The sequence below is a fragment of the Miniopterus schreibersii genome (assembly GCF_964146895.1).
Source record: "Miniopterus schreibersii genome assembly, chromosome: 17".
Classification (NCBI taxonomy): domain Eukaryota; kingdom Metazoa; phylum Chordata; class Mammalia; order Chiroptera; family Miniopteridae; genus Miniopterus; species Miniopterus schreibersii.
The window spans coordinates 4,615,035-4,631,266 of NC_138117.1; the positions used below are offsets into that span (position 1 = coordinate 4,615,035).

The following is a 16,232-nucleotide window of genomic DNA, read 5'->3' on the forward strand; positions in this document are numbered from 1 at the left end:
TCTCCAGAAAAATGAAAGCGAAGAGAACACGACCCAGAGCAGCCAGGGGCGCGGGGCTTGGAGAGGGAGCGAGGACGCGCGGGGAGAGGAGGGAAGGGGCGCGAGGAAGCCAGGGGCGCTGGGGGCCGGCTGCGGGCGAGCCGCCCGCGCGCGCGGGGCCCGGCGCTGCCCACCCGGGCGGGGTCCCGCAGGATCTCCCCGGGCTGAGCGGGGAGTCGCCCCAGGAGCCCGGAGCAGCCGGCTCGGGCGGGCGGGAGCGGGGGACGGAGGGAGGGAGGAGGGAGGAGGCGGGGGAGCGCGAGGCGAGGCCGGGAGGAGGACCCGCGGGGCGGCGCGGCTGGAGGAGGGGCGCAGCCGCCGAGCCACTAGCCGCGCCGCGCCGCGCTCCTCGCCAGACTCGCCGCGAGCTCCAGCCGCGCGGAGCGCGCCCCCGCCGCTCTGCCCCCGAACTTCAGCCGCAGCCGCGTTCCAGGGCGTCCAGTTGACTCCCCGGGAAGGGAAGCGGAGCCGCGACGCGGACGGGGAGCCCGGGAGGAGCAGGACCGCCGCAGAGCAAGGGGAGGTCCGGGGAGCAGCTTCCCCCGAGCGGCCACTCGGCGGCCGGAGTGCGGAGACCAACAAGTGAGAAGGCGCCGCGTTCCCGGGGCGCAGCCGAGGGCCGGGGAGCAGGCGCAGGAGGAGGCGGCGAGCGGCCCCGAGCCCCGAGCCCCGAGCCGGAGCCCCCGAGCCCGAGCCCGAGCCGCGATCGCCGCGGCCGCCCTGCCCCGGGTCCCTCCTCGCGGGCTGCGCCCGGTGCTGGACAAGAGGCTTCCTGGCGAGCGGCGGCTCCCAGCGCGTCCCCGGGGAATATGCGGCGAGCTTGGATCCTGCTCACCTTGGGCTTGGTGGCCTGCGCGGCGGCGGAGTCGGTGAGTGGGCCCGGCGGGGGGCGCGCGCCGTTTAGGGGTGATCGAGGCGGCGCGGAGGGCGCAGCGCCCGTGGGAGTCGGGGAGCACCGCCGGGGGTTCTCGCCTCTCCAGGCGCCCGGCCGCGGCGCTCGGCCCCCGGGGATCTGCTGGAGCAAATGCGCCCGCTTCCCCGCCCTCGCCCCCTTCCCTGCCCGCTGGAGTTGCCCCGCGGTCCCCGCGGAGGAGGGCGCGAGGGTCGCAGATTTGTCACACCGCAGAGGCCCCTGAAGTCACTACCAACTTCTTGGCCTGCGGAGGGGAGAGGGTGGCCGGGGACCGGAGCCCGGACAGGGCTCGCGGAGGAACGGGCCCCCTCCTCGCGCTCCTCCGGACCCAGGGGCGGCCAGGAAACCTCGGGGTCCCTGCGTCGGCACCCCGTCTCCCCGCGCCCGCTTTGCTGCCCGGTTGAGCGCAGGTTCTGAGCGGAGGCGGCCCTGATTTTAGGAAGCCCCGAGTGCTGGGAGAGGAAAGTTTGCAGAAGTTCTTTTGTTTGATGATCCCCGTGGCTGGGGCGAGGGAGCGGACACTACGTGGAAACGCTGCTCGCGGAGGCGCCGGCCGCGTTCCTGCGGGGGGTGCGCCAAACGGCCGCAACACGCCGGGGCCCGGCCTGCGGGAACCCCGGCCCCGCGGCGAACCCCCTCCTCCTGGAAGGACCGAGGGCGGCCCCGCGGGCTCTTGGGGGGCAGGAGGACACGCTAATGCTGATTGCACTGGGGCGCAGCGAGCTGCACGTGGCGGGGTGCCTGGGACGCCGCGGGGCCGTGGGGCGCCGGGGAGCTCGGGGCGCGGGCGGGGTGTGCGGGAGGCCGGAGGAGCCTCTTTCCTGCCCCGCAGGCTGCGGGCACTTGGTTCCCGGTGGTGGGAAGTTGGATCCTCCTTCGGGTGGTTTTCGGTGGCTGGAGCTTGTTTCCCTGCCGCCCTGAGAGCGCCCTCTAATGGGGACTGTCCCCTGGGCCTCACCTGGTGGGCGGCGGCGCGCACCTGGGCGCCCGCGCTCCGTGGGGCTCGGTGGAAGCCCGCCGCCCCCGGGTATGCCTGCAGCTCCCGTGCCGCCTGGGGTCTCGGGTGGGGGCCTGCAGCTGTCTCTGTTCCTTCCAGTTCCCCACATCTCCTTCCCTGGCCACCTAATACTGTGTCCATTTCTAAGGAGCTGAGGTGTCCCTCCCAACAAATAATGCCATCTTTCGGGGTGGGGTGTGCGTTCCCCCCGCCCCTCTGCAGTGTTCCTTCCCCTTTCTCCCTGTTTCGAGTTGAGGCAACTCAGGATTGGGAAACCTCTGGCACTGAGCAGCAGATGGATCGTTTTCATCAGTGTGGGAGCCTCTGCGTGGGCTAGCAGGTCCCCAAAGGGTCCTGGAGCTTGGAGAGCGGGCGGAGCAATTGTGCGCTGTGCAGAAGAGCTGAGTACTTGGTGCTCAGGCTGAAAGAGAACTCCCAGCCTGATCAGTATGATTTCTCTTTGGCAAATGATCTTGAATCCATTGGGATTGGTAGTCTCCCAGCCAGTTGTGACCTTTGGCTTGTTGTACACAAAAAAAAGGGAGAGATTCTCAGTTTATTTCAGAAAAACGTTAGTGGGCATCTTGTTGCAAAACAGGGCAAAGGAAGAACCACATTGAAAGGTTCCCAAGAGAAGGCTGCCCGAAACGCTTTGCAGGTTCAGGAGGCCCTTTTCTGCTGAGATTGGCCCGGGGTTTACTAAGAAATGTTACTGTTTGGGGATTCTAGAAAAAGAATGTCTGTCTTCTGCCTCTCTGGCTTTTTGCACAAGTCAGACAGTTGTGCAGCTTTCTGGCTGAACTGTACCTGTCCTCCCCATTGGCACCTTTCCCCCAAACTCGTTTTTGGGGTTCTAATATTTCTCATTTCCAACCAGAATTGGATACTTTCCGAGTGAGCTGCTGTGCTGTGCTAGATGCTATTTGCAGTCATTGGAATATCATCCAGAAGGGTGCTTAGATATTTTTTAAATGTGAACTTGGAGACTAGAGAGAATCTTTGTCAGGCAGCGAGTCAGCCCTTCTCAAGTCTGTGTTTGTTTCATGTACATCCACATAAATGTATGCAAAGTAGAAAGATTTAACTTTTAGACTTTTAGCCATTACACACGTAGCACATTATTTCCAGTACTTCGCATTTAAATGTGAAAACCGCTGCCGTTTCCTGGGAGTTGGAAGTACTGATCTTCTGAGCGTAAAGCCTCTCTTTTAAAGGAAGGAAGGATGTCTGCAGTTAGTGAATTTTTCCGTTTAAACTAAGCTCAAGAGTAAAAAAAATAAAAAATAAAAAATTCTCAGGAACCAGGGCTCAAAGCTGTCTGTGAAAAGGAATTGGTGGTCCTTCCTTGACGGACGCTGGGGACAGCGGGGACAGCCTGTTGGAGGGGATGCTTTTATACTCGCCACGGGCAGGTTAGGAGAACGCCGTGCGAGGGGAAAAGCGGACTGAGTGTGGCAGTGCTGATACGCGGCTGCCTCTCTGTGTAGCTTTAGAAGTAATATGCTGCAGACTGTTATGAATGCATAATTGGAAGTGGAAATGTGTTTTTAAAAAGGAAGTGTTTTGAACTGGTGGGATTTTTGTACACATACTCAGATGTGTGGAAATTCAAGGAAACTGTCAGGTCATTGGGACCCATGCGTTGCCTTTCTGTGTGTGATGAAAAGAGGGCTTTGGAAAGGTTGCATTAGAAGGAAAAATAAAATCTGAACAATATAACCTTTTGCAGTGCTTTAAAAATATACGTGTTGGCTGTTCGAGTAAATGATCCAAATTACTTTTGCTGGGAAATTTTATAGAAACAAGGGCTCTTTCTCTGTTAGTTGGATATTAGCAGTAGGTAGATGCCACTTAAGAAGGAAAGATCTACCCTAGCCGGTTTTGCTCAGTGGCTGGAGCGTCGGCCTGGGGGTTGAAGGGTCAGGGTTTGATTTCAAGCAAGGACACGTACCTCGGTTGCGGGAGGCAACCAATCAATATGTCTCTCTCCCATCAGATGTTTCTTTCTTTCTCTCCCTTCCACTCTCTCTGAAAAGCAATGAGAAAAAAATCCTCCGGTGAGGATTGCATAAAAAGGGAAAGATCTTATAAGATCAGACTTGCAGAAGACGGGTGTCCTAGAAGGAATCTGAGTATGCCCTACAACCCTTACTTCTGGAAACTGGTACACCTAGTTTTGATGGTGCTCTTTCGAAAGACTGTGTAACATCACTCAAATGATGCATTGAATAACCATTAGTTTGGAAAGGATTTCAAAGACTCATCTAGGTTTTTTTTCCAGGTGGGACTAGTTCTTAAGTCTCCCAACCCCCCCCCCCCCCCACTCTGAGACCTGACTGGCCAGCTGTAGGTGGCCTGGAGTCTTCTCAAGTTGACAAGGCCCCCAAGGCTGACCCAGCCACATAGAGCTTGGCCACCTTTGTCATTAAGATTTATAGGGAGTCTGGTCAAGCCACTGTGCTGTTGACGTCAGCTGGCAGTGACCCAATGGGTCATGTGAGGAATGTCACCTGCGTTTAGATTCTCATGAGATTGGCCCTCCTCCATTTCCTAAAATCAAACTCAAAGATCTCACCCATTGTTTCCTTCTTCCAAAAACAGAAGACTTGCCATTCATGCCACTGTTGACAGTACATTAGAGCATCTCAGAGTCACCTGATTCTTCCCTGGACCAGCAGCCAAAATAAAGTTGTAAGGAAGAGCCAGAGTAATGAAAGCAAGCTACTCTTACTTAACTTTATAGCCATCTGTGCCTGCACCATCTGTTAATTGCAGTCTTTTGGATTTGGATCTTGAAGATGTCCTTGACTCATTTATCTTTGTTGACTTACATGTCTAGTTGGCCTCTCAATCCACGTACATGTTGGTTCCACACATGCTTATTCAGCCCCTATGAGATGCTCAGGATAAAGCAGTGAGCAACCAGGCAAAACCCTCTGTCTTTTGGGAGTTCTCAGTTTAGTGATCCAGAGAGTTTTCCCTTCCCGTTTTTTCTCTTCAGGGGCCTTGCCAGCTCATACCTTCCTGTCAACAGCCTTGTAGTTGCCCTTCCTGGCCCAGATGCTCATCTGCTGTTTGATTTCTCCTGTGTCACTTTGATGGTATTGCCCATGCCCCATAAACTCCGTGTTTCCTTGTTGTCATGGGGTGGAGTCTAAATACCTCCACAGATTTATAAGATATTCCCTAATATTGCTCCTTCTGGCTTATTACCCCCTCGATCACTCTCAGCTGTGTTTCTGGGCCTCGGCCTACAGGCCTCGCTGTCTTAAATGCTCCCGGGATGTGACCTCTTCACTGTTTCTCCTTTTACATTCTGTTGCTTCAAATCCGATCTCCGAATAGCTTAACATGAACGACCAGCCCTTGTTTTTCCCTTTCTGTAAACAGTCAGGCACACTGATGATCAGAATCACTGTGAGTGTGTAAAAATACTGATTTCAGGGCCTTCTCAGATCTACACAATTAGAAACCCGAGAGGGGGCATCGTGGTCTGTATTTTATGCAGCATCTCAGGTGATTGTAATGAATCAGCCACCTGTGGGAACCACTGCTCTGGGTCCAACATTTCACCCCTGATTCCAAGCTCCTTGTTTTAGCCCCAGGGCTTCCAGCAATAGGTGGCTCTGTGTCACAGGGGACTAGGGTAGAGTGCAAAGGGCTGGGCGTGGGAGGGGGAAAAGCCTGGGTTCAGGTGCTGGTGCTCTGCCACTTACTCAGTTTTGCCCCTAAACTCTGAGTCACTTAAAAACCACACATGTGTGTATAAATTATACCTAAGAATGCCCCAGCAGCATGACTGTAGTGAGCATCAGCTGAGGGAGCGTGGGAATGGTGCTGAAGGCACAGAGGTACTAAGTGATTTTTTTCCCCTTCATTTTTTTGACTCAAACCAGGGAGCCGCATAAGATGTTCCTAAGGTCTCCTCTGACATCCCAGAGAGGCTGGCGCCACCTGAGGGGAGGGCCCTTGTCCCCACACCTTTGCGCCTGCGGTGAACACCTGTTGATGTTGCTGTTTAAGCGCAGGTGCCTGCGGCCAGGGCGGTGGGGTTGGTGGTCCTGCTGGATGCAGCTGGCTTCCCTCTGGCTGCTTTGGGCTGTGTGCTCGGGGGTCAGCTAAATCCAGCCCCCGGGGTGGACCTGAGCTGGTTTGACAGTTTTGACTCTGGACCTCAGCTTGACGTATTGCAGTGTTGGCGTAAGAAGAATAAACCAGCCACTGACGTCAAGTCCCCGCATGCTCAGTGTGCCTCCAGGCCTCCTCCCGCTCTCTCTGGCTGGGTTGAGATCCCAGCAGGGTGGAAGGAGAGAGTTCAGTGTCTGTCACGTGCCTCTGGTCATCAGAAGGAGGTGGCAGGGGTGGTGAGGGAGTGCTGGGAGCTGGGGGCCTAGAAAGGGAGCACTTGTGTTTAGGGGTAGACATGCATGAAATTTCTCCTTGCAGCAATTTGAGCTTTGGGCCATACTATGAAAAATCTTCATTGGGTTTTGACAAATCTGTTTCTAGGGCAGCGTTAGCTTTAGCAACAAGGCTAGAGGGGTGACTGCCTCTGGGTAGGAAAGAATGCTGTTGGATAGAATTGTGAATACTTGTTTTTCTCAGGTACCTCGAGGAATTGGTAGGACTGAGAGAAGGGGAGGAGCTTGAAGTCTTTAGAGATTTCCCGTTTGAACTTCACATCAAGAGTGAGGCCCGCGGGCCGCCGTCGGTGAAGTAAGAGCTGGTTCATGGTCCTGGACTCCACGCTCTAGAAAAATGTCACTGAAGACATGTTTTCACATTTCTTTCCTTTGCTGTTGAATCTCTTTTGTGACAGATGTCACAAAGATGCAGTAAATATGCCCTTTACGAAGCATTTTGATGTCTCTGTTCTTGTGGTGATACAGGTGTATTAAATACAAATAGTGCTGATAGTAAAGGGGTATGTACAATAGAATTTGATCATGATAAGAATGACTGATTAGAAAAGATATCAATTATGAAAGGAAAGGTATTTTTTTTCAAGTTCTTACCCCCAAATGAGTAAAAAGTTAAATATGTATTTGTGTGTGATTTATTATTAAATGTAAAGGCTGTAAAAATAATTGTACAATATTTAGGGCAAAAGTAAGGTTTTGCACACATTTAATGAACTGTCTTAGTCCACCAAGGACCTTAACCATCTAAAGGATGGAATGAACTGGAGAAGTTTTCTGTCTCTAATACTGATTTTTTCTGTATGCTTCAGGGCATGATTAGAGAAATGGTATGATTAACCTAACCAATAAGTAATTTTTTAGGCTCCTGTGAAATACTATTTTATTATTGAAGCAAGGAGTTCACTCACTCTTCAGAAACATTGAGCCGTTTCTGATAGCTGATTAATTAGTTATCTTGAACTGAGTATTTGTTGTGTGCTAGGATTATACACGTTGCCCGGAATGTTCGTGATCCAGTGTCCACCATTCTCCAGTATATTTTCTGATATAAGCCAGTGTAGCATCAAGACTGGTTGATGCGATGGGATTCACTTCCGTTGCAGATAGAAGACACCAGACGTGTAACTTGGAGGGCTTTTTAAGGCAGAGGTGAGTTACTGAGGGGTCTCAGGCTTCTCATTCGGTTTCTGGCCTTGCCCTGGACTTCCAGAGCGGGGCCTTGAACTGGCACCTTGCCTCTGCTTCCTCCATGTGGCCCTGGAGCCAGTGTAAGTGCTGGGGAGACGGGAGCAAGATTCTGAGCGAGCAGGAAGAGGGGCCCAGAGCCTGGGCACTGGAGGCGAGACTGGCTTGGGTTTGAGTCCACTAACTGTGTCTCCTTGGGCAAGTTTCTTAATCTCCCATGCTCAGCTTTCTCATCTGTAAAACAGAATATCCGAAAATAGGTTCTTAGGATTATGTGAGACAAAATAGGTAGAAGCTTTTCATGCCTGTGTTACGTGTTTGCTGCTGTAACTCTAATTCCTGGTTTTCTGATTCCCTAAAGGGTCGGGGCTTGGCACACTAAATGGGCTGATCTCCTGAGCTCCAGCCCAGAGCAGGGCCCAGGATATGCATGGCCCAGCCTGCTTTTTCTTACTGGGGCTCCCCTCCCTTACTTGGGGGGGGGCTAGTTCTATGTTGACATGTTAGGGATATATATGCTTGTACTCAGCTTTTCTCTAAATGTGGGAGATGTGAGAGAATATGTCATGGATTATTTCTGGCCCGTGAAAGGTACCTTACTAGGACTGGATGAATCTGCAAGTGTTAAGATGTGAAAAACCCATCTTTTCCAGTAATTTTACCTCTACAAATCTATCCAAAGGAAATAATCATAGCTGGGTAAATGTGGTTATTGAAGCCTTACTTACAATAGTTAAAAACTGGAATCAACCTGAGTGTACAGAAATAATGGTTCAATAAAAGATTGTAATTTATACATCAGATATGATACAGCATTAAAATGTATTTGAAGGATGCTCGTAACGTCGAAACTGTTTGCAATGGACAAAAAGTTGGATATAAAGCTATGTAAAATAAAACTTTGGTTATATTAAATAAATTATATATACATATATGTATACTGTATAAATATGTACACAAATCTGTATATGTGATAAAATTGGATAGCAGTGGATACACACACACAAACACACGCGAACCAATGAGTATAAGTAAAACCAGAGAACTCTGAATAAGATGGGTAGACTGCATCAATGTCAGTATTCTTGTTGTGATATATTTATTATGGTTTTATAACATGTTACCATTCGCAGAAACTGGGTAAAGGGCACACGAGACCTCTCTGCGTATTTCTTATCACTTTTATGTGAACCTACAATTATCTCCAAAAAAATCTCAATTAAAAAAATGGCACCAGACCTAGACAGTTTTACAAGTTCTGCTGAGTCTTCAGAACAGACAGTAAGCTGTCCCAGAGCTCAGAGACTGACAGAAGGCTATTCTTTTTCATTCTCTGAGGTTAGCAGTACTCTCAAAAGGAGACAAGGAGAGTACAGGAAAATAAATCTGCCCGCCAACTTCGCTTGTGACCCTGGATGCCAGCATTTTAAATAGAATGTCATGAAACTGAACACAGCAGCTTATGAAGAGAACGATGGGTCCAGGCAGGGTATTTTCAAGGAACGTGTCAACATCAGAAAAACACTCAGCTATTCAGTTTAAGGGAGACAATACAACCATCTCAACAGATGCAGAAAAGCATCTGGTGAAAGTTCACGAAGATGTTAATAGAAGGGCCTCTCATTTCTGGTTAACTGAAGGTTTACTATATTAGGGTTAGTACATCTGTGCCGAAGGCTCAATTCACTTGACATGTTTGGGAACCAGAAGGCCACTGTTTACTGAGTTGTTAGGCAACAGTCTCTAGTTACATGGGTGACAGGTGTGTGACAGTGCCATAAAGTATAGATCGTAACATATGTAGGTTTTAATTCATACAAAGTGTAGTTCTAGCATTGCCAAGAGCTACAGTTGTGTGCCCTCCCAAATTAAGATAATGCAGAAGGTAACCTTGAAGCTTTGGGAATCAGATAGGTTGGGATTCTGTCTCTGGTATTACCCCCTAAAAGCCACGAGACCATGGGGAAGTTTCTTATAATCCCTGAGCTTGTTTTTTCAGTTTTAAACTGGGAATTAGAATAATTTGATGTTTGGATCTTTTGGAGATTAGCCTCAGTAATGATTGAAAACTTCTAACACAAAACCTGACCCATCGTAGGTTTTTTAAATGCATTTGTTTCTTTTTCCTTCTGGCTTTTAAGTTTTGTGATTCTGGAATATTTTTTATATATGCATAAATATGTATGCGTATGTTTCTTGTTTCTCTCCTGCACTCTGACCCTTGACACTAAAGGACGCGTATTTTCACAAAGTTATGACCGATTTATTTTTTACCAGGCAAAGTGCGATGCTGAATTACACTTTTTCTTTCCCCATCATCGTATTTCAACATCAGAAAGGCAGTGCAGTGACTCACAGTTCAAGGGAGCTTAGCTACACTCAGCTAAAGCTCAACATTGAGTTCTGTGCAAGTTGGAAATTTAGTTAAGACTTGAAAATATAATGTACTTGGGATTATAATCGTAAAATTCTCAGAGAAGGTCAAGTTGGAATCTTATATTGTACACTGATTTATATTTGCTAAGTCAGCCAGTAAATAGTGAACTCACATCACTACACACTTACCAAGGGCACGATACCTATCTTCAGGCAACTGTTTTCTACCTTTTGACTATTTAGGGTAGTTGGAGGTGGGTTGACCCCATAAGATATATATGCATCATATAAAATATGCATCAGTTTGTTTTTGTCTAGGTAGACATATCTAGCAATCAAAACTCCCAAAGAACTGTAACTGAGAGGGGTAAGAACCTGTAGAAGAGAAGTCACTGCTTTGGCAGAGAAACAAGAACATACCTTCCCCGAAGTGGCAGAGTGTGTTGGGGAAAAATCAGAATTCTATTGATGACTCCAAGACACTTGATTTTCTTTTCTTTTTCTGTTTTTCTCCACCTGCTGTCCAAGGAATGACTTCCGAGTGTTAAGGTGTACAGAAGATACAGTGAGCAAGGCATTTTTTAGAACCTGAATAATCTGGCAATGTTTGTATCGGGGTTAAAAGAAACCTTACATTTCACCAGCCTAATTCTTCATACTCTAGAAGCTCTGGGCTCCTGAAGGTGAGAGCTGGGCCTTATGTTACGAGTTAAGATAAAATACTCTCAGCTGATGAATGAAAGAGGCATACAAGTGGTGGGATGATTCCCATTATATTCTTTTGGATTCTGGGTTTTCAATATGTAATGATGGCTTAGAGCTGGAATTGACTTTTTGAAAGGAAACATATCCAAAGAGGTTTAATTACTTTGTCCAAGAGCACAGTTAGTGGTAGAGTGACACGTTGGGCCGAGGCCTTCGGATTGGTTAGCATTTTTTCCTTGCCATGTAACAGTCCCCGTGTTAACGATCAGCACCAGATGAACTTACTCCGGGCACGTGTTTGGTGAATACCTGAGGTACCAAATGAGCGTGCACTCTGTGTTCTATACTCTGCACCAATGCGGTTAATGCGTTTTCTGCAAAATGAATAACTTAAGGTGATGATTAGATAATTTCTCAGTTTCCACCGAAAATTGTGCTCCAGCCAACTCCTTTGTCTGCAGATCTTTGGGCTAATTCGGGGAGGAGAGCCGAGAGCACGGGGAGTTGGAAGGCCCTGAGCGGTCAGGGACTGAGTGAAGTTGATTTGTAAATCTTAGGAAGAGTCTGGAGACTTGTGGGCAGCAAAGGAGCTAAAATCTTCCTGGAGATAAGAATCCAAACCAGAAGCGAAATCCTCATGAATTGAATGTGGATTTAATAAGGGACATAGCTGCTATTGTAGGTTAAGGGAAGAGCATTTCTTGGGTTTTTATACTTAAAATGTGACAGTGCTTTCCAGGAAAAGAGAGTCGGAGGCCCTAATGGCTCAGGTAAAAGCACTTTTTCACTTAATTGTTTTTGCTAATGTTGGATGTAGGTTCATCTTTTCTCCCAACATTTTTTTTCCTTGAACACTGCTTTTGTAAATCTTAGTGTAATAACATACCTGAGTCGTCATCGATCAGAAAATGAGTTTTGGGGATGAATTTTTAAGAAATGAATTGATTGAAAGACAGTAACATTAAAAATTAACTACATTTCACTTATCTGCTTGATAAGTGAACTATGATAGGCCCTTTCCATTCACTGTCTCTCACCTGCAAGGCGGTCCAACGCGGTGAGGCTCCATTTCACGTGGCCCAGCACGAGTTAGACCCGCAGTTTTTCAAGCTTTAAATAGTCCTGACATGATACTATACTTTTTCAAGGAAGCAGTGACAGTGTTTAAATGTATAACCACTTTTCAATGTCTGTACGGGTGCGGCCCCAAATAGCGAAGTGTTAGTTCCTTCATTTGCATTGGTTGGCCCATAGGTCACCATATTTTGATTTCTTTATAACATTTGCCGTAGTACTTTGATGGCCCCTCTCCATAAGCTTCAGGCTGGTCATGGGAGAACTAGGGAGTAGAATTAATGGGAATCTGTAAATTCCAGCTCTGCCAGTATTGGTATGACTTTGGGCAGGTTACTTAGTCTCTCTTCGCCTCAGTGTTCTCATCTGTAAAATGGGCTTAGTCACAGTAGCCACAGTAGAGATGCCATGAGGATGAATGGGTTCCTCCATGCCCAGCATTTAGAAGAGTGCCCAGCATGGAGTCAGCAGTAGCCTCAGTACCGAGGCTGACTGAGTGGATGGCTCATGAGATGTGCTGATCAAAGAAGTAAAGCATCCTCTTTGGAGGATTTGAACCTGAGACCGAGGAGCGTGATGATGGTGCCACTGACCAGATAGGAAAGGCGGGGGAGGCTGAATATTTTCCTCTTTTTTCCTTTGGTGAAGAGAGGAGGCATTGAGACCTCTGTAGTTCTAGGTTCTCATCTGGGTAGTGAAGGGCATATTCTGAGTCCAGGATCTCAGTCCTTTCTGCACATTAAATTCACCTGGCGGATTCTAGAAGCTCTCTGAGCCTGGCTCACCCGGCCCCAGTGAAATCGGCGTCTGTGGGCTGGGGCCCAGCTCCCTGCTGTTGAAAGCTCCCCAGGTGACCCTCACTCCGGAGGCTGGGGCAGCTCTGCTCCACGCGCCTGGTCGCTCCCAGCTCAGAGGGGGGTCTAGCAGGAAAGATTTTTGTCATCTCCAGCCGTGTGCTCTCCTGCTTGTGACACAGCCCCATGGAGAGCCGTGGCTTCGCAGGATTGATCTGCTGCCCTCGGAGGCTAACTGGGCAGAATCGGGGAGCGCTTGCTCCCGGCCGCCTGCTCCTCTTCTCCCCTCCTCGGCACCTTCGCTGCTGGCTCGTGACCTTCTGATATTGATGTTGTGGGTTGCGATATATCCAGGATCTACCAGAGAAGAGGCTATATGTATATGTGTACGTTAAATTTATCTGATGATATCTTAAAAAATCAAAACATTTCCCTCTCTGAAGGACAACTTTCCTTAGTGGAACAAAGGATGCTTGTCTTATCGGCCTCGTTGCAGAAAAGCCTGTTTGGTCTGCTTTATTAGATTTGCCCCACTTTGTGCTTTGCTCAGAGACTGTGTGTTTCACTGATTGGAAATGTATTCTAGGACTTTTCTGAATTTGCCGATCATGTATGAGCCCTACACATGTGTCTTAATGATGGACCTCTGCTTGCCACTGCCCTTCAGTGCAGCTCCTTGGGCCTGGTTCAAGCCGAGTTAATTCCATGACCTGGCGGTTTCCGGCTGCAGTGAGGAGAGTGCCCGAGGCTGTCCTGTGAATGAGGCCTCTGAGTTGCCTTTAGTTTTTGCTTCACTAAAAAGCAGCAGCCCATTATCTAATCTATTCATAGCTTACTTTGTTCGGATATCTAATTTGGGAGCATGTTTGCCCTCACTCAACTCTGAAACACAATTTTCCATCCCTTGAATAAAAGGGGATATCTTTAATAGACTCAGGGAAGAAAAAATCCCCTTATGTAAGAATTCTGGAGTTCTCAGAGCTGTTGAAAATTGCTCTGCGGGGTAACGTTAAAATGCTTACTCTTTATAGAGACTTCTACTCGACATCTATCTGTCCCACAACAGAGTTGGAAGATCTTCTGAGCAAGCTGTTAGAATGAGCCATTTGTTGTTATGATTCATAAGCTTTTAAACTCAGTAAGTCTCAAGGTCTAGAATAAAATGCAGCATTGATGTTTATTATTTGGGGGCTATAGGGTTAAATGTGTCTGTTCCAGAGCATTGATATCATACAGTTTTCAGGTAGAAGTGTTTGTTCTAGGCAGAAATGAAGCCTGTTACCAGGTCATTAATTAGGGTCAGCCCTTCTCCAAGTATGGATAGATCTGTAGCATCTGCATCACCTAGGAACTTTCTAGAAATGCAGATTTAGGGGCTTCCAGACCAACCAAATCAGAAACTCTGGGGGTGGGATCCGGCAATTTGAGTTTTAAAAAGTAACTCTTTTGCTTGCTAGAGTTTGAGAATTACTGAGCCGTTCACGTCCCTGATGGCACGGGCACTGTCAAAACGAGAGCCCCCGGCTGTGTGGCCCGGATGTGAGTATGTTTTTTAAGCCGCCCTGGTGACCCCAGCGTGCAGCCAGGCTCAGGCCTTGACTTTAGGACCTTGCTCCCCAGAATGTGGGCACCAGCCCAGCAGCATGGGCCTCACCTGAGAGCTTAGGAGAAATACAGGATCTCGGACCCCACCTGAGACAACTGAATTGTAATTTGCGTTTTAACAAGAATCCCAGTGGCTCATACGCATGTTAAAGTTTGTAAAATACTATATACTTTATAGAAATAGTGAGTTTCCTTATAGGAGTCAGTCCCGAGAATGCCCTTAATTTAAAAGTTTTTGTGAGGAGGCAGGATGGCTGCTGTGGCTTCTGCCTGGTGTTGACTCCGTAGCAGCCACTGGAAGGAAAGGATGCCTCCAGCAGCTTCTACTCAGAAGGACCCAGGCCCAGGAGGGGTAACAGCGGCCTATAGCCATTCATTACCACGTGAGGGATAGCAGGTAAGACACTTTCAGACGCGGCAGCAAAACCCCAGGTCAGGCTGGCGTAAGCAATGGAGAGGAACTTTTGGCTCAGATCAGGACGTCCAGAAGTAGTCTGTCTGAATCTGGAGGCTTAAGTAATGCTCTCAGGCCTTAGGTTTTACAATCTTTCAGAGTAACTTTCCGTTGTTAGATGCACTCCCAGGCCTTATGCTAATTACAACAGCTAACCTGTTGTTAAAAAGAGATCCCCCAATAGAGTGGCTTAAAATAGGTGGGTGCTTTATTTCCCTTTGACATGAAAGTCCAAGGACGGCTGGTGGGATGGCTCTGCCACGCTCACATGCAGCCCTTACCTAGGGCTCTGCCTTTATTACAGTCTCCCAGCCGGGAGACAGAATCAAGGGGAGGACATGCCCATTCCTTTTAAGGCCACAGCCTGGGAGTGTGCACCTCACTTCCACTTAAATCCCATTGGTCAGAACATAGTCACATGGTCACACAGGGTGCGGGCAGGCTGGGAAATGCAGTCTCTATGTGGGTGGCCATGCACCCAGTAAAAATCTGGGGAGCTTGTATTCCTGAAGAAGGGAAGATGTTAGATATTAATGACAATCAGAAGAGACCTCTCGCTGTGTGGTGGGGCCTGGTAACTCCAGGTGAGCAGCTGTAGTTTCTTTTCCCCAAACTATCCTAGTGAGATCAGAGAATAGCTTCTCTCTGACTCTGGGTTGGCCTGGCCTGCCTGTCTCTGGCCTGGATCACATGCCACATCCCTGGAACTGTAAGTGGAGGAAGCGTTGCCAGCATCCTATGGACTGAGATAGGAAAGGATTGGTCCCCAAAGAGAAATGGAAGGAGGAGAATGGATGCTGTCTGGAAGGGACGTGTTTTCCTCCCCTCTCCTGTGCTCTGGCTGTCACTCCTGTGAATCCTGATCTTCGCCTTAGCTGGTTTTGCTGGGGTCAGATGTTTGGTGCACATCACAGTTTGCCTCAGGGCTCACACTCTTGAGGACCCATCTTGGATATGGATGGGTTCAGGCATTACCCTCTATCCATGTGAAAACTCCCCTATACGTCTATTTAGTGACAAAATAGAAGCATGTATAGCATAGAATGAGCTTAACCTCACCTTTTTGGTAATTGACATTTGGACTTAGACAGGAAAGGGGAGAACTTGGGGGCACTAAAGCCAGGAGTGGGGGAGAATTTACCATCAACTTAGTTGAGTATGGAGTATTTGACGATTGTGCGCACACTAGATAAAAGGCATTTAAAATTTATTTGGTGAGTTTAATAAACACAGGAGACTGTAGCAATGTACCTTTGATGCCTTATTTCAATGTTTGGTGAATATGAATCGAGGAAGACATAAATTTGTGTATCTTTGGCTGCTTCGTAAATGCTTTTCCTAAACCTGAAACACTAATTCAAAAGAATACATGCCCCTCTATGTTCACTGCAGCCTTATTTACAACAGCCAAGATTTGGAAGCAGCCCAGGTACCCATCAGGAGATGAGTGGATAAAAAAGCTGACACATTTACACCGTGGAATACTGCTCGGCCGTGAAAAAGAAGGACATTTTCCCCTTAGTGACAGCATAGCATGGATGGGCATTGCACTCAGTGAAATAAGCCAGAGAAAGACAGGTACCATATGACTTCACACGCATGCGAATCTAATGAACAAAATGAACTAACAAGCAAAATAGACTCACGGAGAGCAAGCCAACAGCTGCTG

The 16,232-nt window shown here is 48.5% G+C and overlaps 1 protein-coding gene across 1 annotated transcript in view; it reads left to right on the forward strand.

The window, feature by feature from the left end:
- The first annotated feature begins 292 nt into the window (after positions 1-292).
- The window catches only part of SDC2 (syndecan 2), a 72,540-nt gene continuing 56,600 nt past the window's right edge, over positions 293-16,232 (forward strand). Inside the window, exon 1 of the mRNA XM_081116972.1 lies at positions 293-908. Within this exon, the coding sequence (XP_080973098.1) occupies positions 849-908 (60 nt within the window). The 5' untranslated portion in view covers positions 293-848. The remainder of the gene's footprint in view (positions 909-16,232) is intronic.